Here is a 26,946-nt window from a genome sequence, read left to right on the forward strand (position 1 = left end):
CTGGTTGCATGGTTCGGATTTATCTACTTTCTCGCAAACACAAAATTGCTTTTAAAAAGGCCTGACACACAAATATCTCAAGCATCCATGTGCGTGTGAGTGTATGCACGCATACATCCACACACTGCAGCTTAAAGATACTGTGGATGTAATCACTTGAGTAAAGGCAGCATCTTAAACAGAAATATGTAACCATTTTGGCCAGGAATGAAACCAAAGCAAACACTCCCCAGCCCCAGCCCATCCGTTTAATCAGACTGAGCCAAGCGCCAAGCCTTTCCACAGTGCCCCTGAGCCGGGCACTGCTGGCAACAGGAACAAGGCAGAGCATCGCCTCGCACACATGGGAGGCTACTTCCAGAGCACTGTTTATAGAGCAACCATCTTTATTTTAGAGATAGCTTAAGTAAAGTAACATGCAAAGAAACACGTAAGAGTCTCATCTGCCTCAGGTTCCTGCCAATCCTCTTCTTTTCCCCCCTCGTAGCACAATGCGTTGGATGCCTGTTACACGTCCCTGTCAAGCACAGTGTGTGCATCCACGCTGCCTGTCCTTTGGCTGGAGCTGTGTTTGCAGATTTCCAGTGGGAAACGAGGTGCTTCACTTCTGAAGATTAAAACCAGGGCATTGCATTACGGGAATACCGTATGGCTCCAGTGCTCACCCCAATGTAGATGGGATATGAGGTGTCTGAAACCCAGAGGATAGCCCTCCAACCATCAACCAGCAGGTCGCAGCAGGGCTTAGCCCAGATCCACCACGAGGACGCTGGTGAGGACTGGCCACCTGCACTGAAGGGCTTTGCAGAACCTGGGTGGGAGGCAAGCAGCAAAATCACCTGCAACTTGCCATGATGCAAATGTGCTCTGTGCCCATGGGAACACATCTTCACAACAATCCCAGTGCATGACAACTCCTCTTCTGCAGCACCTTTCCTCCTGCTATATGTCTGACCTTCTCTCTCCCGCCTTCACACACGCTCCGTATTATGTGCCTGGCCAGATTCCTAGGGGTAAGCCTCAAATTTGTAGTTAGTACAAAACCCGCCTGAACTACAGACAAAATCTGTATTAAGTCAACTAAGATCAGAGGTCTGATCTTGCTGAGAGTATTTCATAAATCATAGGTTTTCTGTACCCCATGCACATTTGAACAACTCAAGTTGAAATACAGTCTTCAACTTAACAGCAAGGGAGACCTCAGACTTCAAAAACTGCAAGGAACACAATTTAAAACAAACCTTGTCATATTAAACGATTATTATCTTTAAAAAGCACTGTTATGTATTTACTAGTTTACCATGAACAAACGCTTTTCTAGGGAGTTTTTTGTGTGAAGATACCATATTCTTTTATAAAACTGACTCAAGTCTTATTTGCCCTGTCTTTGGAAATGTGCATATATTTCAGAAGAGGTTCTCAATGTCTTCCTCATTTAAAAAAGTCATGGAGAGACACAGAGCGATGCCATCGGCACCGCTCACGGCCGGTGTCCCAGCAGCAGCAGCAGGACCAGGGCAATGGCAGCGGCAGGGCTGGGGTGGGGGTTTGCGCTCCCGGGGTCACTGCTGGGGACCGCAGTGTCGTCTTTGCTTTGCTGATTCAGAAGCTGCTTGTTTGCGGAGGTGTCGTCCATATCCAGGTCGTATGCCAGCTCTGAAAGCAGAAGGAGAAGCGGTTAGCAGCAGGCATCACGACGCGCAGCACATCCTGCGCCCACCAGCACCAGGGTCCCCAGGGCAGCCCGTGCCAGCAGCTGGGGACAGCTGGGGACAGCTGGGTCCAAGTGTGGTCAAAGGCATCGTGACAGGGGTGGATGGGCCAGAAGAGCTTAGCAAACATGCCGCCAGTCCTGCCCCCAGCCCAGGTCCCAGAGTACCTCCCAGTACCCTGCACAAAACCCTATGCTTGGAAAGACCGAAAGCTCACAACTGTAAGAAAGCAAAAGAGATAAGGGGGCCTGGATTACTGCACAGCCACCACCGAAGAGAATCAGCTAAGCTTCAAAGCGGGTGTTCAGCAGTGTCTGCTCCCCAGACATGGCAAAGATGCGTGCAGGAGTGAGGAAATCCAGGCGAGCACAAACAGTTCCCCAAACCCAGAGCCAGCACAGGGCCTTGCTCCCAAATACCTCCTGGTTGGAGGACCTGAGGAGTTCTGCATTTCTGCAGTTTTATGTGTGCAAAATATGCTCTTTACAGCACTTAAATCCACCCATCCCCTGTCCACCTCATCAGAGTGCTCAAGAGTGAGGAATATGAATAGATCGCACATGGTGTTGCAAAACAGGGACTTTGAGGTGAAGCACATGAGAGCTCCAACCCAAGAGGTCCATTATAACAGTTTTGATAGTCTTGGCAGAGGAGCGTGACATTAACGGGGGAAAAGCTTGTGGCAACCCATCAGTGGCTGCAAAGGACCTGCTGAGCAGGAAGTCACACTCACCGTTGTCTCCCTGGGACAGGGAAGAATAAAAAAGCCCAAACAGACAATGTGGAAAGGGAAGAAACCAGCAATTCTCAGGGCCAAGAACAAAAAACAAAAGGTGTTTTAAGATGCCATTAGCCAGATCTAGCTGGTGCATTTGGACCTGCTAAGCATCTGGCCCGAGTGGGTGCACCCACGCTTGACTCAAGGCAATGGGTCCCTCGCTCCCCTTCTCATGCTGCTGCTGTCTCCTTCTGGGGTGCAGGTTTCTTGCCCAGATGGGGATCAGTTAAGCCTGTTCACCTCATCCCCAGAGCCTGGCCTTTGGAAGTGGAGGAAGCTGGTGGTTTCCATCAGAAGAGACCCTGGCTCAAGCCTTTCACAAGCCCTGGTGGATCACCAGCATACTGATGGGTTTGGATCAACCCACCCCACCCCTGAGAAAGAATCCAAGAGGCTGAATAAACACTCTAGCTAAAAAACGCCACATCAATCCAATGAGCACCACTGCCAAGGCAAACAGGCTGTATTTCTTAATCAAAAATACCCAAACATTGCAAAACAAAAGCATAACGATGTTAGCGTGACACGTGAGTCAGCCCAGGCCATCAAAGAGGGCCAGAAACAGCTGAAAAGGAGCAGATACCCATGCACACAAAGGGCCAGGTGCAACCAAGTCCCACCTGATAAGCTCTGCCTTCTCTAGGAGGTTCCCACAAATATTGCCCTTCCTCTTCTCCACAACTTCCCTTTTTTTCTTCTTAAAGAGCACAGATATGCTGCTGTCCTCCAGAGCTGCACAGCCACGGGCAGAGCAGGGAAAGGTGCCACCCTGAAAGGGATGCACCAGGAGGCCACCTCTGCCCATCCTGTGCTGCTTTCCAAGCACAGAAAGAAGTCGTCCCTCAGGCACAAGGGATGTTCAGGCTTTGGGAAAGTTTGGGAGCAGCCTGGCCCTACCATCTTATTTCCCCAAGATAATTTCTGCAAAGTGAGTGAAGGGATTTTGTGTTAATAAAATCCCAGCAGATTATTTTGCAGTTGGTTGTTTTATACAAGATGCCTCAGCCAGTACGAGTGCTCAAAGCAAATACGGCCTGCCCTGGTGTGTTTTGGAAGGTGTTTCCACTCACTCCAAAGACTCCTAAAACCTAAAAGATGCCCCATGGCATGCAGTACCATAAGGCACTTCCAGGCCAGCGATCTGCAGCCGATCAGCAGAGCTTTTGGGGCAGAATAGTCTCTTATCGGACATCCTATCAAAACTACAAAAATCCACAGGAACCGAGTAACTACTCTTGCCTTCCATTTAGAATAGAAATTTGAATCAAAAGAGTGTTTCAGCAAGGCCCTTAACAGCACAAAGGGGTTTTGCATTCCCATTTAAAGTCTCATTCTGCAATGTAATTTACGAGATGCGAGTTCCTCTACGCTTTGCAATGCAGCAACTGAATCATGTTGGAGACGTTCAGCCAAAGTGTACCAAAGTGATTGTTTCAAACATTCTTTTACATGGAAAATTTTCAAATTCCGGGATTTCACCTGAACTTGAGTAAGGGTAATTGTTTAAATCATGGCATTTCATCCAAATGGGAATGGCAACTCTCTCTCATTCATCCTCTTTGACCAAATTAAAGAGAAGGGAACAGAAACCCTCTTGTCATCAAGAGATTTGAGAGCTGTCTTACCTAGCCCTGTTTAACTGCTTTAGAAGTTTAGTGCTTGGGTGTGCCGTTTGTTTTCACTGTTCTTTCCATTGTTTCCTTCTCTGAGCTTATTTGTGCCCAACTGTATTTTTAGGCTTGAAGGATTTAGCCAGACATGTTTTATTTTGTACTAATAATGGATCCGTAACTCTTGCAGATCCCTTTCACTTAACTTCTAATGACCTTTGGTACATCAGAGGAAAGTCAAATAAAAAGTATTAGTTTCTAACAGACCTGAGGTAGCTGATAAACCAGGTCCAGGCAATAACAATGTTATTTTTTTTATTTTATTTTTTTTTTTAAAGTGTTTCAAATCCAGGAATCCAAATTAGCAAATGTCCCTGACTTCTTGAGAGTGCTCTGTTATGGTTCCAGCCTTCATCAGGATCCCTGGTTAGCCCAGGTCCCTGCCGCATCCCTGCACCTCCTGCTCCCACTGCCACCGGGAGAGGAGGATCCCCACCGCTAGGGATGGAGGTGCAGGCTAACAGACTCTCACCTCGACATACGCCATTTGGGTCACTTCCACCCCAAACTCTGCCTTTACACCGCGAAACAACCAGAGAGGAGCTGCCCCTGTGCCTCCCCACTCCCCAGCTGTCTTCTGCATTAAATGTCTCCACTGCCCCAGCTCTGATCACCCACTTCATTTGCAAGTCTCTACTACAAAGTGGCCCGGTGGCCTGAAGGCTTTTTTTTTTTTTTATGAGGGAACACACACACACACACACACACACACACACACAGAGAGAGAGAGGGATGGACGACAACAACATGGACAAACTAGAAAAATCTGTTTCTGTTTATAATCAGTTGGAGCCCAGAGGGTATTACCAAGAATCTGCACTAATTACATATTCAATCTTCACTCATTTTGGCCCCTCTTGTCCTCTGGGCTGCGGATTAGATAATCCCCTTAAAATAATAGTCAATCATTAGCCCTGGGTGTTTTTTTTTTTTTCCCCCTCATGCGAGCCAGGCGTGCCGTGCTGTTTCCCGGCGTCCTCACACAGCTGGTGAAAGGTCTCCAGCCGAACACAAGCCGGTCCCTCCGGAAGCATCTTTTGTAACAAAAGCCCCTCTAACACAAAGCTGCTGCGCTGTGCTCCCGGGACAGCAAAAGCATCAATGGTCTCGCAGCGCCGATGACAAAACCTGCCGCCAGCTCTACAACACACACTTTCTGCATCCGCGAAAAAAAGCGGCGGCATTTTTCCATGGATTAGGACTAGAATTAGGCATACTGACTCTGCATAAGCTTATTGGGCAGGAATCATTAAAAAGCTCCTCTCGCTGCGCCGCGCTAGCTTTGGAGACTGCTACAAAAGGTGGCTGAAGTGGGAGGAGGTGGCTTTGGAGCTGGTGGGTTTGGAGCTGGTGTAAGTCCCACGGCAGCTGGCACAGAGGAAGCCGGGAGGATGAGTACTGGCACGCAGGCAGCGTTACAGCAGGCATTCCCATGCCAAATCCACCGCTGCCCACTGAGACACCCCTTTTCACCCCTCAAAGGACAACGTGGTCTTAAGTAAAGAACTGCCAGCGAACGCCACTCTGGCAAATGACCTCCAAGCGGACAGTGCCCGGCTCCCGCTGGCTGGCTCGGCTGCTGCCCAGAGCCCGGAGCCAGGGAATGTCATCCCACAGGCAGGCATCTGGGCTGCCCGCCTGCCAAGCCAGCCCCGGCAGATGGCTCCAGCGATGGACCTAATATAGTAACAGCGTCGTAATGGATGGCCATGCATGAAAACCGCTTGGCCGTGTCACTCGATAGCTCTGCTGGTGCCCCGTGCAGCGGCGACGGGTGCGGAGGGGATCCCCCTCCCCCCAGGAGAAACCATCATGCCTAACCCAGTGTGTTCACCAAAGGAGACTGCCGAGTGGGCCAAAGCGCTGGCGGGGAAGTGGTGATGGCCCTTGTTTGCAGATGATGGAAACTCTGTGGTGTGAAGGGAGTAGGGAATGGATTGTGACCATGTGTTTCCAATAAGCACAAAATGCATCGAGTAGAAATGTCAGAGACAAGTAAGGCAGCTTGGCAAGCTCCTGCAGCTCTCGTGGTAGGTTGTTGCAGCTGCCTGTGTCTGTCCTTCAGGACTTGTCTAGGAAAGCACATGCTACCATCACCAACAAGAATTACAATCTCCAGGGTGCATTGCTTTATTCGATTTTTTAAGTAGCAAGCCTCATCAGTGTGGGGAAAAAGTTGCCAACAGATGCAGTAGACACTGGCTGTCTCCAAAGCAAGACTGGATTGCTTAAAGGGAGAGATGTTTGAGTCAAGCCCAAGTTGTTGACTCATCGCAAGGCAAAGCATAAGAGCCTGTGATTCCACGGACCAGACCACCTGACCCTGGCTCCCAGCTCTCTCCACCTCTACAGCACCAACCACTTCACTCTCACAGGTGTTTGCACCTGAAATCTAGAAGAACAGTCCGATTTCATCCCAGACTCTTCCTGTTGGCACACCAAAAGCTTTGCTCACCTCAGCCTCCAGTCACCTGGCTTTCTCATGCGAACAGCTCATACTACAAACACAGCTCTGCCTCCACAAAGGCAACACCTGAACCAGTCCACGGAATTACACAGCACACATGGCCACAACCGCGCCGATACAGCCGGGATCCCCAACCCTCTGCTTCTCCAAAACACCTTCAACTCTTTCAAACACCTAGCCAAGCATGGTTTCATCTGACCAGGGAGGTTTTGCCCTCTGGCTTATTACCACTAAAATCCTGGAGCACCAACGAGTTTGCCAGTTGTCTCCTTGCACAACGAGCTGCAACAGCCCAGCCGTAGGTGCGGCCGCGCCAGCGTGTAATTAAAATGCTGCGCCGGGGCTGGCGCGGTGCTTGTGTTGGCACGGCTGCGAGATCACCGAGAAGGATGCGCAGCATGTGCATGGTCTTGTGCCTCTGCTTTTCCACCTCCTCCACAGCAATTTAGGAGGTGCGGCTCTTGGCAATACAGATTTGGGAAAAAAAAGAAGGAAAAATCCAGCTCAACATCATCCTGCTGCTGTCGGCAACGTGGCCGAGGGAGCCTGGCACGGCTCAGCAGTGAGCGGTAAAACCGAACTTCCTAGGCAGAAACCCAAGGGAATCGGGTTTGGGATTGCTGATTTGCAAACCAAAACTTTTCCCCCTCCTTGCCTCTTTGACAGATCCCAGCTGGCGGCGTGCCACGGATGGCCCACAGCCTGCAGCGTGTGTTTGTGAGCAACCCAAAGACTGCAGGCACCACTACAAAACCAGCACTGACTGGGGGGAAGTTCCCCCAGGATTGAAGAAATCTGGAGGGCAGCAACCAGGTTGATTTGGGGGCATCAAGTCATCCATCCAGTATGGAGAGGAGAGGAAGCTCCAGCTCAGCCTCACACCAGGGGTGCAACCAGATGCCGCTCAGGGTACACAAGGCCATGAGCTCTGTGAGGCAGCCAGGACCCACACCTGGGCTCCCCGACCTCCAGCACTATTACAAAAGTCTCATCCATGGATGTCCTCAAGCTTTCCATGGGGCAAAGGGACAAACCACCCCCAAAACCCCAACACATCACACGCTACAGGCAGAGGGGCTGCACCATGACCCCAACTGAAGCAACTACATCCCCACCCCACCCTGGCCAGAGGCTGGTGCTGAGGAAGGGCTATCATTACGACCTGGGCCTATGTTTACTTTCCAAATGTTCTGATTAAATTCCTCTTTGCTCCTTGGTGTGCTCTAGATTTACCCTGAAGAGAATCTGGCATCTGCAATCGCATTAATCATTTTCCCTTTGGCAGCAAGTGAAAGAGTTTCTGAACTGTACTTGCAGCGAGGAGCCACAAAAACATGTTTAGCAAAACATGCTCATGTAATCTATTAAAAATTAACAAATCTCATTAGCATTATTAATTGGAAGTGCCGGAGTCCTTGTAGTTTGAAGATAAAGCATCATGCCCCAGTCTGACATCCAGCTGTATCATCCAGAAAAAGAGCTGCTACCTAAAGGAACTTTGGAGAGAAGAACTGAAAAATACAAAGCTAAATATGGACAGCCAAAAGCATCTACAAAGGCAGGAGTCAAGAAAGAAAGAGAGGAAAAGATGGAAACAGAAGAGGATGGATGGAATCGAAGTGATTTATGAGGTAGCAATATAGGACTGGCTCAAGCAATGTTCTTGCAGATCCCCCATGTACCTCAGCCCACCCAGACACAGAGTCACCCTCTCCCTCTTTGGAGACCTTCAAGATATAAACCTACATAGCGATCCCTTCTGATCCCTCTGCTGTCACCTGAGACATCTCAGGACAGTCTTGATTTTGGGAGGTAAGGGAACATTGACAGCAGAGCAAAATGAAACACTTTGTATTTCCTCCAGTGACTGAAAACAACATTATCACATCAAATTGGAATTTTCTTCTTCATCTTTGCTCCCCTAAAAAGCTCCCTGGATACGACCAGGACAGGCAGCTCTTGCTTGCTACCTGCTGGCCTTCAACTCTCCAAGGTCAGGACATTTAGTGACATTCATGGACTAGCAAGACCCACCAAGATGCAGTCCTCAGGGGAACAGCAGTTGTCCTTGCCTTCCAGATGCCAGCTGCTAAAAGCAGCCCTCAAGGCAGAAGGATATTTCTCAATGCTCGGTTAGAAAATTCCTGGTGGTGTTACAGCACCCAGGAACATCCGACATCTTCTTTGTGACTCACTATATGTGGAAACCAGACCTGAACAGGGCCCAGGCCATGGATTCCAGGGTTCGTGGCACTCATGCTCCCGGTAGGCAACCAGGAATGTGCCTCTTCCATCCGAAGGGGCCAGGTCTTTGTGCAATGTCTACGCTCAGTCAAAAATCCCCGGACATCCATCATTGCCTTACACTGGTAAGGAATAGAAAAATCAAAGGTAGCTGGTGTTTTGCTCCTTGAGCACACACGTAAGGAAAGCGCCTGAGCAGCGCTCCCAGCCCGAGGATCAAACTGACAGAGACTCCACCAGGCTACAACTCACGATGCCAAGGAAAATACCTGGAGCGAGACTTCAGGTCATAAGTCAAGAATTTGGGTCGGGCATGGACATACCTCCTCAGGCCACAGGTAGAGCTGGCAGGTAGACTCAGACATGGCGGTGCACAGGCATCTGCTCACCCTGCTTCCACTCCTGGAGAAACTCCCTGAAGTTTTGTGCTCTTACGCTGCCCAGGATCGCTGGCGCGGATAGAGAGCCAGCTCCCCCTGCCCATGCCGGGGGGACGTTTGCACAGAGCACAGGCTGAGGTGAGAGAGCTGCCAAGGGAAGGGAGCTGAAGCTACAGCACCACCCAGCTTTTTTAATTGCGTTAAGCTGCTAAAATAAATAAATAAACAAACCCCTCGCCCTGCATTAAAACAACATTAAAGTGACTTCAGCCTATAAAAATGGGGTAATGCAGGAGGCCCTGGGAAACATCACCATACCAGACTTTCCCACTTTATATAGAAAAAGAAGGGTTGGGTTCATAGGCTGGAACCTTTTAACAGCTTCAGGTCACGTTCCCTGAGCTGGAAGGAGCCCCAGTAACAGCCACTGTAGGCTGAAAGCAGGACCTGGCTTTGCATCGCCTTCTGCATGGCTGCAGAGACAGACTCGAACCCAGCTGCTCGCCAGGTGTAACATCTGACACACAAACAGGGCTGATTCCTGCTCCCTGCCTCCCTCCTGGACCATGAGCAAACCCTGGTCCCAAAGCACCAGTGGAACGATGGTGCTGGAAGCCAGAGGTGGGTGGCGGCAGCAGCTCCGATGGGAAACCCAGCATCACGCCAGCTGAGCACTGGGACACCACAGCTGCGGTGCCTGGGCTGCGCTGGGTCCGTGCCATCACACCTGCTCTCTCCTGGGGGCCAAAGGGCTCCCTGCCACGCTTGGGGATCCACGGATGGGATCTCACCAAACCACTGCTCAGGGCCGTGGGTGAGCTCAAAGAGACCACCTCGGCTGTCCCCACCCCAGGAGGAAGGAGTAAGGGAGGGAGGGCATCGGCCCCCGGCTCCCGCCCAGCACCTCCCTGGGTCAGCTTGTAGGTGGGTACCAAGGAGGGTACCAGGGACGGGGGGACACGGCTCACGTGGGAGCATCCAAACTGCTCTAGGGACACATCCATTGGTACAGTGAGCAGTGAAACGAGGAGATGGCAGCGCAACAGGGCTCCAAGGTCCAAGTCCACGAATACCTCCTCCTCCTCCATCCTATCTCTAGCACTCACAGCTCACTCTCAGGAATGTCACAATCGCAGTGGAAAATCAAAATAAAAAGGCTACATAATCCAGTTTGTAAATCCCTTGAAAAATACAAAATCCTCTCTAAAACGGATTACGGAGATTAGAGACAAGAGTTTCCTGGAAATCAAGAATTCCATTTCAGCCTCCCTCCTCTCCCACCCTCCCAGAAAAGAGATGGGCTCGTGCCCTGCACCACCCCATCACACTCTTCCTCGGCCATCACCCTGGCCTGGGGGAGGGAGCAACGGCATCTCCCTCTGGCCCCTGAAAACAGCACAGCTGCTGCTACCTGATTTTGCCCTAAGCACTATTTTGGAGCGTTATCTGCCCGCATGTACCTGACGCCATGGGGGCCATGCGTTGGTAGGACATCTGCCTGCCACCAGGGAGAGGGGGGATGCCTGCCAGCCTCCCGCGAGCTGTTTGGTCCATCTGTTTTCTGCACGGGCTCCAGGGGACCGTGCAATGTGCTGCCACAGTTCTGTGAGCTACAGGAGCTGCATGCGACCCTGCAGGTGCCCAGCAGAAGATTGTCCTCTTTAAATCAGGGTGGTCTTCCAAAAATCAAGATGTTTCTCTTGGCTGTGCCAATGGTGACAACGTTAGCAATGGGAGAAAGGTCAGACACTCACGTGCCAATGATACCAAAATATTTAGCAGCCATGCCATTACTATTCTGATACATTAAAATCAGCATTTTGTTAATATTTGACTCAAGTATCCAAAGTCAATGGAGGCAGGACAATCTTCTGTTAGGAATTTTTATTTTGTGAAAGTTTTTGTGCTTTTATTCTTGTTTGGAACAAAAAAAGAAAAAGAAAGGGGGGGGGGGGGGGGCGGATTGCAATATTAGCACTCCCAGAAGAGCACCCATTCAAGTTCCTGACCTGTTATTGCTCAAGGACTTCTGCAGCTGCAGCTGCCTGTTTGGAGCTACAGTTAGGTCACTTTGAATGATGCTCACAGAATAAGGATCAAAACACTTACAGCTTGATCAAAAGGACATTTTATGAACGTTGCAGCCCAAGCAAAGTGACGATGTGAATACTCACGTTCAGCCTAATATTAGCTCAGCTCAGTTCTAATAAAATTAACACCCATTTAAATAAGGCACTCAATTTTTATTTGTTTCATGTTTCTGTGCCTTATGGCTTTGAAACATATCCTCAAAACCTTTACATTACTCTGGGAACATCTAATTGTGTTGGGATCTGGAAATCAACAACTCTTCCAGAGGAACAAGGGGGGTTGCTGCTTTGTACCGTTGCTCCACTTGCTCTGAGCTGAATTTATCCATCAAAGGTTGGGGCTTTTCCTCCCACAAAAGAGGGTAACACAGTCAGACTCTTTCATCTCCCAGTAGGAATTACCACCTATAAATAAACAACTAAAAACTGAACTACAAGCACCAGCAGCATCAATGCTTCTTTGAAAAGAGACAACAGAAAAAACAAAGCAGGGCAAAATCCAGTCTCTTTTCTGCATTTCACTTGCACATTAGAGGCAAAATGAACTTACCAGTCGAGGACAGGGGACGTCTTATTGGAGCAATACAGCCGTTTAACTGTTCTTTAGAGATATTCATCTCAAAACCAGAACAGAAAGAGCATTTTCCCCCCTTTTATTTATTTGTCTTTTTTTGTGCCAACTCACCTTAGCTGAAAAGCACATTGAGATTGTAATTATGGGAAGGCCTCATCTAGTAGATTTGTAAACTCAGCTATCGGCTTGAATTACTGGAATTAGCAAGGCTAATTTAATGTCACTGTTCAAAATAGCTCAGATTTGGAATTTCTTAATGGCCTTAGGAGAAGGAGTCTTTATGCATACTGCAATCTAGGCTTCATTCTTAGACTAAATTCCTTCTCATAGATTTTGTGAATGCCCTGTTTTGTAGCCAACACAAACTCTGTCCAGTAAAATAATGTAAGGACTCAGAATGAAAAGAGATTAGCTGTTCCCTGCTCCTGTTATTTTAAAGCAGAAATAACTTTGGCTTCTACTGATTCATAGACAAAGCTTGAAATGCAAAGCATGCTCAACTCCAGATTCAGCATGAAAAGGACCTTAAAATATTCCCGAGTGCAAGTAATGGACTTATTAGAGGGATGAAAAGAGGCACTTTTCACAGAACCCCAAGCTCTTTAGTCCTGTCATATCAATAATCTTGCTTAAGAATTTCATTCTATTTACATTTCTTTCCTTTCCAAATATCCTGCCTGACTCCTACGAAATACAGCATTTACGCTTTTAAAGTGTTAATTTATTTCTGTTAATGCTCAGTGGCAAGTGGTGTAAAATGTCTGCAGATCACCCAGAGCGTGAGCGGGTGCGACAGTGTCAGGATGGTGTGTGACAGGGAACAAGTCTGTACGACGACATGCAGTTTTACACCTGACAATTGAGAAACGGGGAGGTAATTTTAAAGACTTGGTTAAAAGCATCTTCTTTAAATAATGACAGTTGATTGTGCTGGAACTCAACGTACCTGCAATCTGTTCTCCTCTCCTTTTAACACCCACAAAAACAATGCTGACAGTGAGAAAAAAAGCTTTACAGGTATCAAGCTGGCTGTCCTTAAGCTACTAAAATATGCCTTTTTTTTTTTTTTTTTTTTTTTTTTTTTTACCCAGTTTGCTTAGTCTTTGCCGGATCGTTTAATCTAAAATCAGCACTAAGCAACCAGTGGCAATTTTTTCTCTTTGTTTGAAGCAATGGCTGAAAAACAAAGGTATTTCAGGAACAAATTTCAAAAGCCTGTGTAGAAACACCAGGAAAGCAGAAGGAGATGTCCCCTTCTTAAGGAGTAAGGAGAGTTTTTTTTCTCCACGTGGCTCCATGTCCCCAGGACAATTTGCACCGGTCAGGGAGCGTTTTAGCATGGAGGTGTTAGGCTATATCTGCTCATGGCCCTCCCCAAGACAGCACTGGCAGACCAAAAGACCCCAAAACACTGTGATACCATGAGCAGCCATCCTGGGATGATCACGCATGGCATGTGGCAACAGCCAGTGATGATTTTCACAGACCTAGCTGTGTGGGTTTGCTCTGGAAAGGTGAAGCACAGCAATCGCATGCTGCCTTTCACCCAAGGGTCTCAAAGCACGCTGCATGCATTAATTACACCCTCTGCTTTGCAGAGATCAATTAAACACTGAAGCCTCATGATCCCTGAGACCCAAGCGCCAACCTGCATTCACTAATGGCTAAAACTGAGCCAAGGTTGCAACGAGGCTTCACAAGAACTGATGGGCAAGCTGGGAAAAGCACCTCTGAGTGCCCAGAGTCACTTCACAGCAGCAGCCTCCTCCTCCTGGGATGCTTTTAATTCCTCCAGACACGTCCCAGCAAGTCCTCCTGTGAAGGCAGCCACTCAAGGTTTTGCTCTGAAAACACTCCTTATGGCAAGGCACGGAAAGCAGACACAGCAGGGTGCAGGGAAGGCGAGGAGCAGTCCCGTCCTGCAGCCATCCTCCAGTGCATCCACTCAGCCCCTGTTTCTAAGGACGCCTCAAGAGGTCTCTGGCATTAGTGGTCATTTTTCCTAGTGATGAACTTGACAGCTCTGATGAGACATCCTGCATCCATGTGCTGAGAAGCAAAAAACCCTCAGCAAATCATCCTCGTTGCTTCCTCGTGCGGTGCTGGCCACCGGGCTGCTGTGTCCCCCCTCCCTGGGTCGGGCAGGCTGCAGAAGATGACCCAGCTGCCTTTTTCTGCCCATCTTCCCACCACCTCCAGCCATGAGAGGCATCCCCAGCAGCTTTGCCAGCAGAGCCATGGGAAGGCACCCCAATATCCATGAGTACTTCAAGATGCTCCAGAAACCGCCCTCGTTGCAGCGTTTGCAGAGCCGGCGTCCTTCGCTGGGTCAAACTCACACACATCACACAGGACTTGTACAGCCCTGGTCCTGGTCACTCTGGAGGCCACTCCCGCAATGCTCCAGCCAAGCAGCAAAACCCTCTCTGCCTCTCGCTTCCCCCATTTTGCTCAGTTTGGGCTTGCTGGATGCCTCCCCATCTTTCCGCCTGTCCGGATGATTTCATGTCCCCTCGGAAGCTGGTCAACCCATTTGCCCAGGGCACAGGTGCCAAGCAGCGATGGATTGAGACAAGCAGCCTGCCAACCCATGAACATCTGCTGCCACTGTTTCTTTAGCAACAAATGCCTGAATGAAATAGGTGACAAGTGCATTAAAAAAATATGATACCTGTGCAGTGGAGAGCTGAAAGGCAAAAGGAGATTGTCAGCCCCTGCCGCTAACAAAAAGTGGTGGCTGTGCTGCAGCTGCAGCCTGGGAAACCCATTAAGACCACATGGGGTGTCAAATTGTATGTAACAGGAGTGCAGGGCTTGCAGGCACTGCGTGACGGCAGCCCCACAATGGAGCTGGGCGGAAAGTGGGTCCAAAGAGACCAGAGATGACAGGAGTTTCTCAGCACATACCTGCCTTTGCCTCCCAAAAATGGGGAGGAGCAGGTAAACGGGCCCTGCACAGCCCGCTGAGGAAACGCAGAGACGCTGGGGGTCTGCACAGCCCCAGAAAGCCTGAGCTGCAGGTCAAGGCAGGGTATTTCCCCCTGTGCATCCCATCCTGCTGTGGGATGCAGAGGGGGAGATGCCCAGGGAGGCATCCCTTGGAGCAGGGCTTGCTATGGGGGCTGCATCTGTTTGCTTTGCTTTAGGGTTTGTGCTGTCCTGCAGCCATTCAGTGCCCCAGCGTAGGTTTCAATGGGTGGGAAGTGATTTAGGAACCTCCAGGCAATCCCACACCGTGGTCCCAGTTACCCTGTATCCTACATAACAGGAACTGGTTAAGTATTTTTACAGACAGGTTTCTGCTCCTTAATGTACGTAACTGGTCATAGTCTTACTGCTATTAGCAACTAAAATCACTCTCAAACCTCTTGCTTTCCAACCCAAGCAGAGCAGTTCTTTTTGTTCAATGTCCTTATTTTTGGATTTTATCCTTTTGTGGGTAGACAGAACCATTTTTCTTTTTTCCACATTTTCTAATGAGTTCTGGCGGTAGGAAGCTGTTTGTAAATCACACAAGTATTTGTTTTACTGGAAACATCTGCTTTAACACATTTGTCTTGAAAAAATGTTTTTTTCTTTTTAAACAAAGGTATTAAGCTGCAATGTAAATTGGGCACATCTGTTTATGAGTCACTGCAATAGCACTGCCTCCAATCCACCAGATCACACGGATCTCCAGGGGCCTGATCCAGCTGAAATTGGAAACTTACAGCTCGCTCTGCTCCCTTTTCCGGTACTACTCTTCCAAAAGTATTGCTGCCTGATTTAATAAATTAAGGCCACTAAATAAGAAAGACCTATTTAGCATCTGCTAATAGCATTAAGTGCCTGGCCCAGCAGACACTTAAGTTTCAGCAAGATACTTAAGCCAGTGCCCAAGTCCACCTATACCCAAGGACTGAGTTCAGTGGAATTCTTTGTGTGTGGGGGTTGCTCACAGCTGGGGACTCCAGGCTTCACCAGACCTACCTCTGCCCACAGCACTGTGCCACCTCTGCTGCCTTCAGCTGCTCAGTGATCCCATTAAAAATATCTAGAGAAGCAAACTAGCGGGAAAGGGATCAGACGAACCTCCAAGATCAAAATCTGACCCACCAGCCTGTACTTGTTCACTGAAAAACCAAGGGATCAGCAGACCTGGGGCACCAGTCCGGGGCCCAGGAGAAACCATTCAGCTTTGTTTTCTGGAGTGGCTGAAGAGCATCCCCCAACGCTGCTGGGGTAAATAAAGCATCTGGGGGGTGGGAAGGGGAAATCAAAACCAGCAAGGAGATGCCTGGGGTGGGGTAGATTCAGGACCTTCAGCCCCACAAAATCCAAATTGCCCGGACACACACACGCCACCAGGACAAAGCCTTCTGACTGCCACCAAAGCCTGCAGAAGGGCAGGAACGTCCCACCAGAGCCCAGGAGGGCAATGCCGTGCATGCAGACCCTTTCCTCCCTGCACTGGGCCACAGCGGCCCCCCTGGCACAGCCCACCTGTCTGGGACAAATGCCTCCCGCAACAGCACCAGGCTCCCACCGTGACACCCCACCCCACCCCCACCCCCCCACCCCCGCCCCTGATATCTGCCACTGCCCCGCTTTTGGAAAAATCAGTTCATTAGCGACAGCACCCCTGGCTGTGCATAGCTATGTGCTGGCTGCATGGTGCTGTGCACACCGTATAGAATCACACGGAATGGGGTGGGCTGCAGGGGGCCTTAAAGACCACCCAGCTCCAACCCCGCCATGGGCAGGGACCCCTTCCACCAGCCCAGGTTGCCCCCAGCCCCGTCCAGCCTGGCCTTGAGCCCTGCCAGGGATGGGGCATCCACAGCTGCTCTGGGCAGCCTGCGCCAGCGCCTCACCGCCCTCACAGGGAAGAATTTCTTCCTAATATCTAATCTAAATCTTCCCTCTTCTGATTTATAGCCACCCCCCCTTGTCCTATCACTACCTGCCCTTGCAAAAAGTCCCCCTCCATCCTCCCTGCAGGCCTCTTTAGGCACCGGGAGGCTGCGATAAGGTCCCCCCGGAGCATCCTCTCCTCCAGGCTGAACAACCCCAGCTCTCCCAGCCTGTCCTCGTACGGGAGGTGCTCCAGCCCCCAATCATTTTTGTAGCCCTCCTCTGGACCTTGACTGTCTTTTAGGTCTTTTCAACGTCAGAAATAAAGCTACAAGTGCCAGGAAGGGAAATGGAAGGCGACAGCACTGAGAACAGACACTGGAGCACTAGGGGGAGGTTTGCCCTTAGCGGCCAGGGGAGAGCAGAGCATTCTTCCACATTCTCTGCACTTGCCTTAGCAGATGATTTATGTGGACAAGGGAAGAGGAAGAGATGTTGCAGGCTGTGTTCTGCGCTGACTTTGGGGACCACACCACTTTTTTTTATTTACTTTTTACTGGAACGATCTACATAGAACCAGAAGAGAACGAGCAAGTGTACCAAAGCTGCGGAGCAAGCGGCGGACAGTTATCAGGGAGGCAGAGGATATTACTCAGACTCTCATAATAACCACCAGCTCCCACCTGCCAACTGCAGTCTGCCTAACACAAAAAAGTCTGAAAACAGGCTGCAGCAGATGTCTGCCTCCCCATGCAGGAAGCGTCTCCAGTATCCACGGGACACAAGCAACTCCAAAATAGCTTTGAGTCCAGCAATTTTACACAGGCTCCAGATACTGAATTAAAACAGGAAAGGGGGGGTTGCAAGGGGGAGAAAAAGGATGTGTATCACATTGCAGTTATAATTTACATTTTAGAAAGCCTGCTAGGACTCCTGCGCTGGACTGAGATGGCAACAGGTGCCCTGGCACTCTGTTCAGCTGCCGAGCCTGACACAGCCAGCCAGGTCCCACAGCAGCCAGCAGTACCTGCCACCACCGTACACACATCCCTGCACAGCACGGCACAGAACCACCGAGGGAGCAGCCAGCCAAGGGGCACAGCAGCTCCCTGGGCATGCAGCAGTGCACAGGGTCCTTCAGCATCCAGAAAAGTGTCAGCCCCAAGGCGCCACTTCAGGCACAGCTCCTGGCTGCTCAGAGATGGGATACGGCAGAGAGGGCCCTTGGAGGAAGGAAGGTGTGGGAAAGAAAAGGTGCTGTCGGGTTTGCATTCAAGTTCTGTGCTGGGTGCACATCCAGCCTCCCATGGGAGGGGAAGGCAAAGCATCATCCCAGGGACCCCAGGAAGTAAGAAGCAAACAAAAAGCAGGAACAGACACCAAGATGTCGTTGAGAGCCCCAAATACCACTGAAGACATTTTCTGAAACAGAAGCTGGTCAAAGTGCCAGATTTCCATTCCCACAGAAAAGGGGGAATGCGCTACTGCTTCAAAGCAGAACAAGGGCAAAACACATCCAAATTTTCTGTTGTATTAAAAAAAAAAAGAAAGGCAAGTTGACATACTACTCCAACAAAGTCTAATCAATTCATTTGGATTTCATGTTTTTTCTGTGGTATAATTAAAAATGTAATCTCAAGTGGACTTTTAGACAAGAAGCCACTCTGGAGTGAAAGCTGACACTATTACCTTGCGGTATGGGCAAACAGGCTGTTCCTGCATTTCCCTGCTGCAGGAGCAGAGAAAGATGTTTCAATTTATTTCCAAAACAAAAAAATCCCATCAAAAACTCTGGCATGTTTCACCACATTCCAGTTCCAGCAGAGAGGCATTTTGCAACACAAAGTCTTCCCACCAGAAGGTTTCCAACCTGCCTTAAAAGCAACATGGGGGGAGGTTAAATTTTGCAGTTAAGCCACTTTTGCCCCAAGTGAGATGCACCATAGACCCCTAAAAGCTGGCAAGGCCAGCAAACTTCAGAAGCACTCAGCTGCCTGAAATTTGTTGATATGGCAGAAAGCCATCTGGGCTCTCCTTGGAGCCACAAAAGCCCCAGGGCCAGGAATGGATGGCAGAGGCAGAGCACAGCCCGCCGGCAGCCACCGCGCAGGACAGAGGACATCCCTCCTCCAGTTAACAGCTCATCCATCCCCGCGTGCGAGGGGTCGGGGATCTGCTGGAGGTCCACCTGGGAATCGGGGGAGCCAGTGCTCAGACGGATACACCTGGTTCAGTTCATGTTACTCCTGGTGTCAGCTCCGGCAGATGTGCGTGCACAGGTCAGGGCTAATGCACAACAGTCGAAGATAGCTTCTGCCTGATGGATGATGAATCCCCCGTTTCTGGAGCGCACGGAGCGGTGTTGACTCGGTAAACGACTGCGTCCTGGTAATACACTGACCGATGAGTGATTTGCAGGCCGGACCCAAACGCACACTATTTTGCAGTTTGCAAAGCAGGTGGTGGAGAGAAGAAAGAAAGAAACATGGATTTAAAACACTGGTCCTGAGACATTTCTCTGGAGGAGCATCCTTCTCTCTCTTTCTGATATCTTTTTGGCAAGGACTAAAAAGACAGGCTGCTTTCTGGGCAGGTCTGCGCTTCCTTCTGCTGGAGACCATCCACCAGCGCACTTGAGCCCGTGTACAAGTCCAGCGTGGTCTCTCCCTTGAATTAATTTTGAGAGCCTCATCTCAGGTAACGCCTCATCCTCCATCTGGGCTACAACCCATGACTTTTCAGGGTTTGGAAAGATCCAGACATCTTCCAGATATTTAACTCACAGCTTCATCTAATCAGGTTTGATTAGTTCATAGATAGATACACTTATATTTATGGAAAGGTGTAAAAACTCATTTTCAAGAATGCAATGCTGTCATCTGCAGCAAGTAGGAACCTGCTGGATCCTGGGTAAGGAGATCACCGCCATGTAGACTCTCACTCAACCACATCTAAGTAAACACCAGCTCCCCAGAGCCTTCAGTTGCTGCCATAATGCAGTGCTGCAACTTGCACTGCTAGGTCATTGCCACAGTATCCTGTACAAAAACAAACACATTTGTTCAAAGCTGAAGAGGAAAATGAGAGATCAGTTTTTTAAGGCAGTTTGGAAAATCTCAGCATTTCCCATCTTCTTCCCTTTAGGGCTCAAGAATGCTCTGAATGTTGTACCCAAAAGTTTTCCAGTAAGTGGTGGCTTCCATGAAACATCATTTGTTTTCTTGGACATCTCCCTCAGTGCAAGATGACGGACAGCAATGCAGCAGCCACAGCTGAGAGCCCAGGACCCTCTCCTAGACACTTTTAATGAGACAGGGCCACCTGTCCCAATGTTAATTGTGTCTCCAGTTAATCACATAGTTGTATTTCCCCAAGACACCTGAGCAGAAGCATGTCAAGCTCGTCCTAAGCCAAGCTGTGTTCAGTACGTCCTTCATGGCCCTTGGTTCCATGAATTTGTATTCTTGTGTCTTTGACTGCATATGACTTTTGGGTGTCCCCACTGTGTGACATTCCCAGTGGCCCATAGCCAAATTCCCAGCACCACGGCGAAGTGCACCAAAGGATCCCCGTCTTGCTGACCCCAGCCTTGTGTTCAGCTGGTGGCTGCGATTTCTGAGTAGCACCACCCGGCAGTAGCTCAGCTATAGTGCTGTCCCCTGCCTGCTGCCCTTCAGCGGTGCCCAAGGTGGTCACAGACACCTGAAGCATAAGATGTGACAAATTGCAGCATGATCCCAAGGACGGTGAGCTAATACGGGCGCTCAGCACCCACCTGTCTTTGCTCTCATCTGGGCTAAAGACAACGCAGCGAGGGACACTGATACAGAGTCCACCGGGAAGGGATCTCAGCTGGACCAGCTTGCCTGGGACCGCAGAGGAGTGGAAATGCTTCCAGGGGAGAAGGCAGTCCTTCGTCATCCACATCCCCCATTTTCTGAGACCAGGAGCCACAGCAGCCATGGGGCAGGAGCGGGATGGCCCTGCCTCGTGCCTGCAGGATGTCCCCACGATGCTTTACAGCCGAGTGCTGGCATACTGACACAAATGCTGGGCACATGCCTCAGCCAGCATGGCTGGGCCACGCTCCAGGGCTGGAGCCCTCTCCTGCAACACCCTAAAGCCTCATTTATTACATCCCCGTAATCACTTTGATCAGCTTACCTGCAGTAAGGCATTAGTAAAAGCCAAGGCACTCCTGAAAGGGGCACCCTCTCCTACGTGAAAAGTCAATCAACATGTTATATTGTTATCAGGCTCGCAGACAAACCTTTCTTTGTATGACAAACTGTGCAGATACGATGCCCTGACTATCAGCGTAAGGTTATCTTGTCGGTCCATTAGCAAGTAGCACCTGGTCTGCTTCTGTCTGAAGTATTTCTTTATTGTTGCCCCTTAAAAGGAAATCTAGTTAAACTATTTTGTCTCTCCACAATGAAAAATGGCACAAGAAGAAAAGCAAGTTTGTATCCGAGTCAGAAATTGTGTTTCCCAGCCTCAGAAGAATTCATGTGTTTTCAGCCACAGAAAAACAGATTCATCATCCTTTAAAGATAAATATGACTATCACTATTGCACCTGGGCAGATTTTTGCATGCTTGAAATTGTTTTGATGTGTAAAGTCATGTAAAATGCTGCACTTGGTAACAATTTAAAGATACATTAACTCCTAAATTACGCTGTTGAAAAGTACCTCCTTAGACACTCTGGCATAACACAAACTGTTATGCAAACTTGCAACCTGACTACAGGGTAAACCTTTTGCCAACGGACTGGCATTATAAACATCAGGGACCGCTAAGCAATCATAGATTTTTCAAAGACTTTTGTGCATCGGTACATGTAACAGCAAAAGCATCATCTCATTTGAACTCCAATGCGTCTCCAACCCTTCAACCTCACCCAGTCACCCTATACTGAGACCAAGAACCGGCCTCATCTGCACTGATATGGGCTTCCAAAAGAAGGATTTAGGCCAACGTCTGCTCACATTGGCAATGTGATGCATGTGATTTATGGATATGAGGATATCAGGGATTTACCTGCCCTCCACTGATCTTGCTTTAAAAAAACACTGGTACCTCATTCTTTGCTTTGGGTCAGAATAGACCGAGGCAGTGGAAGTCAGCTTCTAAAAATACTGGATACAAATTGCTCAGGTGGGCTTGGATCTGCAACCTGTAAGCACAACACTGGAGGAGTTAATTTATTTTTTTTTTAAATTAAGAAACATTGAACCAGAAAAGTAGGAGTATGGGATTAATATGTTCAGTGGATTTACTTGCTGATTTCATAGCTGGTTTTTGCATGTATGTAGCTTTTCTCAAAGTGCAAACTGATTCCAGTAGATGAATTTCTAGTTCTTCAGTTGTAGACTTGCTGTTTCTTTGGACGAACTCACAGCACAGAAGTTACAAGAACCCTTCAAAACGCCTACATTATGTACAATGAGAGGCCTAGAAGAGTCACAGAAGTACAAACAACCAGCTGAAGGATGCTATAAACAAGCCCATCTCTGAAAGCCACCAATAATTTTCCCAGTCTGTCAATAAAAAAATCATTTTTGCTGACGTCAAAAGTGAATTAATGAACCTGCCACTCAATTAGAGCTTCAGCCAAGTGCTATATGTGATTCCCTCTTCATCTTCTAGCTTGTATTTGGTCAGTGACAAAGAATTCTTGACTTCCAACCAAATCTTCATTAAAAGGAGAAATTTCAACAAACACAAACACTTGAAACAGAAAAGCAATAATCAAGCTATTGCACTGTTTTAGTTGGTACAATTCCAGCTGTTCCATCAGGATAATCTAGCTGACATTTGGCCTCATCATTTTTTTCACCCTGAGACAGGATGGATGTCTTGTAAAGCAGTATGTTTCTGCTATCCTTGCTTCAGTCAAGCATTCAACAGCACCCTCTTTGGAGAAAAAAAAAAAAGAAAAGGGGAGGGGAAAGTTGCTGCTACAAAAATTGCAGTTTAAATTCCTAAAGCTTCTAGCAGAATAGAAAAATCCAGTGGAAGGATTCTGCGTCAAGAAGGATTCTGCGTCAAACTGACACGGCTCACCCTGTCACAAGAGCCAAGGACAGGGCACCTCTGTTGTCGGCTGAGCAGAGCCACGCACAATAAATATTGATATTGTACGCATGATATTTTTCAGTAGGACAAGCCAAGCCTGCGGGCTGTACAGCGGGAAGGCACAACAGCCACGTGGCCCCGTGCTGTCAGCAAAATTCACACAGACAGGGACATCTTCCACCTGTGGAAGGAGTAATTCAAAAGTCAATCAGGTATTGTCTTTCTCTGCAGACAGATCCAGACATCCCAAGACTCAGCACTAAATGGAGCAGAGCAGTATCAGCAGGTACCGTCAGCTCAGATAGGGCTCCCTGAAGGCATTTGAAGAGAAGCAATCACCATGATAAAGGATGGGAAAACATGATCTTGTAAATATTTTAACTACTGTTGGTCTGTCTCCCAGCCCAGGCACAGGCACAGCGCACAGTGTGAGCCCTGGCAGACTCTGATCACTCCTCCCAGGTTGGGACCAGCCCCTTTCCAGCATGAATGCTCCCTTCTAAGGAACCCTTCCCACAGGAGCGGGCTGCAGAATCCAGGAGGACTGCACCCAACGCGACCCTGCCTGGCACCCCAGGCTGCCACGCACCTCAGCAGGGAAACCCGCTGGTACCCACGTGCTCCCCAAAATGAGCATCCTTCTTGCACCTCATGAAAGTGCAATTCAAATGTCATCATAGCAGCAGCATCTCCTGTTCCCTGCCACAGCAGGGGGTGGAAGTAGCTCAGATTGATGGCACCTCCAGAAATAAACCTGGGAGAAAACGGGAAGGTCCCCAAAGGCTGAGCCACAGGAATGACATCTCAGCACTGAGACCTCTAAAACACGGAATGGTTTGCTGGGACGTTTGAAGATGTTTAAAAGCAGAATAGGATGAAAGTTGCAACTCACAGGAGTTCAGAGGAGTTTCCAAAAACACGGTGCAAGGCAGACAACATGGGGGTCCCGCTCCATGGCCACGAAGGGCGAACACAGAAACCCCTTCTCTCTGGGAAGGCGGCTGCCAGAGACAACACCTGCTCTGCGACATGCCTATATTCCCATTTGGAAGCAACAATGCCTTTGTAACATGTACAAAGGGGTTACCAACAAACAGCTTTTCCACCTGGGAAAGGACCACGCTCGGCCAGCCCAGAGGCGATGTTCAAGCCTGCAATTTGATGAGAACACTCAAAAAAACCCTGCTGAGAGGATAAATCTGTGGCAAAGCAAGCCAGAAGCCATTAAAGAGTTACAGATCTGGGTAAATCAAGGGACACACTGTGCTGATCTTGACTTTCATCCAGCGCCTGGGTATGGTGCGGATTGCTGGAAACTCGCACAGGAGTCCAGCCCACCCGGCTGGTCTGGCAGCACGCGGCAGCAGCCGGAGCAGCAAACAGGCAGGGTGCAGGAAAACTCAGGGCTTCCCTGGGCACTGCAAACTCCCTCTCCCCCTTAGAAATAACCGAGGGAGAGCAGAAAGGCATAACTAACTGCAGGCTACGCAGCAGGAACAGCCAGGCAGGGGAGCTGTTATACACACACAACCTTGCAGAGCCATCTTTATATATCTTTATTGCACACATCTATCCTTACATATCTCATGGGATGAGGCCAACTTCCCTTCCCAGGACAAACTATTTCTACTTAATTCTGCCAAATCCATCTGTTCCCAAGACAACTTTTGTTACCGCCTAGCACAGATATTTTGGAAGGGTAAATCTTCCCCTTCTCCTCCCCCTGCCCTGCGGTTGCTGGATCACTCAGAACATTCCTTAGGTGACACTCCAGCCACTAAAAGTAATTTTTTTCCTCCCAGCAAAGCCTGTGAGATACCTATGGAATAGCATCCCTACACAGGTGAGCTGGACCACACCGCCTTTGCAACCTCCTGCAAAAAGCCTGCACCTTCTCCCCCGCCGTGCCTGCTAAAGCTGCTTGCCCAGCACAGGAGCCTCTCCAGCACCCATGTTTTATTTTCAGGCTTCCTGGCAATGAGCTCGTCGGTTATAAGTGGCATCTTGAGTGAGAATGCCGGAGGTGATCTAATTAGTGGGTGGCTGACTGGAGCAGCAGCAAAGCGCCAGCCACCCTAGGCTCTGTTTGCTTTGGGTGCCCGATGCAAGACAACTGATCCCAGAGGGGTGTGAGCACATGTTTGTGCTGTAAAGTCTGGAAGACATTTGCACTGACTCGTAATTTGGGGGGAAAATACTGTAATTTATTCACAGGCATGATTTGCCATTGGTGTGGCATAAATATATGTGTGTGTATGTGCACAGCTCTATTTTTAGAGCTGCACGGCCAGGGTGCTGGCTCCACGGTTACTCCATTGACAAACAGGATGCGTTCTTCTCTGAGCTGGGAGGTTTTCAGTCCTCCCCCTTATTGTAAACATTATCTGCCTTCAAAATCCTTAATGTGTTGCAGATGTGACAAACAATAAAAGACCTATCATAAAAAAAAGCCTGCCATCTCCACGTTTCCCACTGGGGCAACATAATAATGAATTTATTAGCATATAGGGCTCACCAACATATGTTTATAGTCACTCACAAACTTTTGACTTGACAGTTTACAAGTATGTTTAAATCATTAAAGTTTAAGTTGACTGTCCAGTTATTACAGGCTCATTATAAATAGGAAACAAAGGTTACATTTTATACAACAGGCGATAAATCAAAACTAGCCTGTATTTGAGACTGACTGACTTCCCCCCGCCTCTTTTTTCATCTCCACATTTTCAAGACCTTCTGAGGGCACATCTCGGTGAGGCCAGCACCGAGCAGCTGTTTGCAGTTAGCTGGCAGGACCAGCAGCACCCACACCAGCAAGCAGGAGAAACTCCCACTGCATCCAAGAGATGCAAAGACCTCAGAGGTGGCAAACGCTGCCAACATTTTCGCTCAACCGACGGCCAAACTTAGGGCCAGCCTGAGGCTCCCACCTCTCCTCCCCACCAAGGCATCGCCAAGTCCATCTGCAAGGCTTGGGAAACCCTTTGTAAGGGAGGAGATCTCCGCTGCCATCCTGGGGCCATGGGAATCTCCTCCCAAGTAGAACAAAGCCTCTAAGAAAAGGGAAGCAAAGGACCCAAACTGCATTCCCCGACTGTAAACCTCCAAGGGCTGGCAGAGGCACTCAGACACGCTGGAAGGGGGTTTTGGGGTTTGACCACTATGATGAGACCCCCCCCCCAGCCATCCATCCATGTCCCTGCCTTAACACCGCAGAGCATCCAGCACAGGATAAAACCAGGGAGTCAATAACTCACCCCGCCACTCCCAGTCCTTTCTGCCTCTATTACGGGGTAACCACCTTGGGCAGGAGACAGATAAAGCCACACTAAATGTAATAGTTAACTTTGTAAACTATTTCCAGATTTTAAAGCCTGGCATCATTTCAAATCGGCATGCTAACCTAAAATTTAGAATTTGTGGAAAGTAGGGGGGGGGGGGGCCGGAACGTGGAACGGTTTCTGGTCCCTTTTATTTCATGCTATGTGCATGTGATATGATGGAAAAAAATAATTGAAAAATACCCTTTCAAAGTAAAAAGAAATATTCTAAAAAATGTTGAAAGTGAGTATTTCCACACCATCAGCAACTTTTCCTGGGCTTTTTTCCAAAATAAAACTTGAACGGAGTCACAGTTTGTATCCAATACCAGCCAAATAGGATTCTGTCACTGTCAGATCAGTTTCGCCTTTCTGCTCTAAAGCAAAACATAAAAAAAGAGCATTACGGCACGGGCAAGTGAGGAAGCACCAGAAAGTCTCCCTGGCCACCCCAACGGCACATCTTGTGTCCTCTGAGGCCAGCCAGTGCCTAAAAGCTGTGTTGGACAAACCTCATGCTCTCAGCAACCTGAAAGACTTCACCTGCCAGGAACACAATGCCCCAAAGCCACTGCTGCTCTAAAGTTAATATTTACCCATCCTGTAGCAAAGGCAGCAGCAAACACCCTCCAGCAGAGTAGCACAGGGAGGACAACTCCTCGTTTCCTATTACATGTTCACGTACCGCAGGGATAAGAGGGGTCCACACTGCTGGACAAGCAGGTTGTCAGGGAGATCAATACAGTGATTAAACTAGCCTAGAGATGGAAAAAGGCAGAAAGGATTATATACCCGGCT

At 49.0% G+C, this 26,946-nt stretch overlaps 1 protein-coding gene across 1 annotated transcript in view; it reads right to left on the bottom strand.

Moving 5' to 3' along the window:
• Positions 1–363: 363 nt before the first annotated feature.
• The window catches only part of GPC3 (glypican 3), a 154,970-nt gene continuing 128,387 nt past the window's right edge, over positions 364–26,946 (bottom strand). Inside the window, exon 8 of the mRNA XM_037408503.1 lies at positions 364–1,656. Coding sequence (XP_037264400.1) covers positions 1,481–1,656 — 176 coding nt within the window. The 3' untranslated portion in view covers positions 364–1,480. The remainder of the gene's footprint in view (positions 1,657–26,946) is intronic.

The sequence above is a fragment of the Falco rusticolus genome, chromosome 14, assembly GCF_015220075.1.
Source record: "Falco rusticolus isolate bFalRus1 chromosome 14, bFalRus1.pri, whole genome shotgun sequence".
Classification (NCBI taxonomy): Eukaryota; Metazoa; Chordata; class Aves; order Falconiformes; family Falconidae; genus Falco; species Falco rusticolus.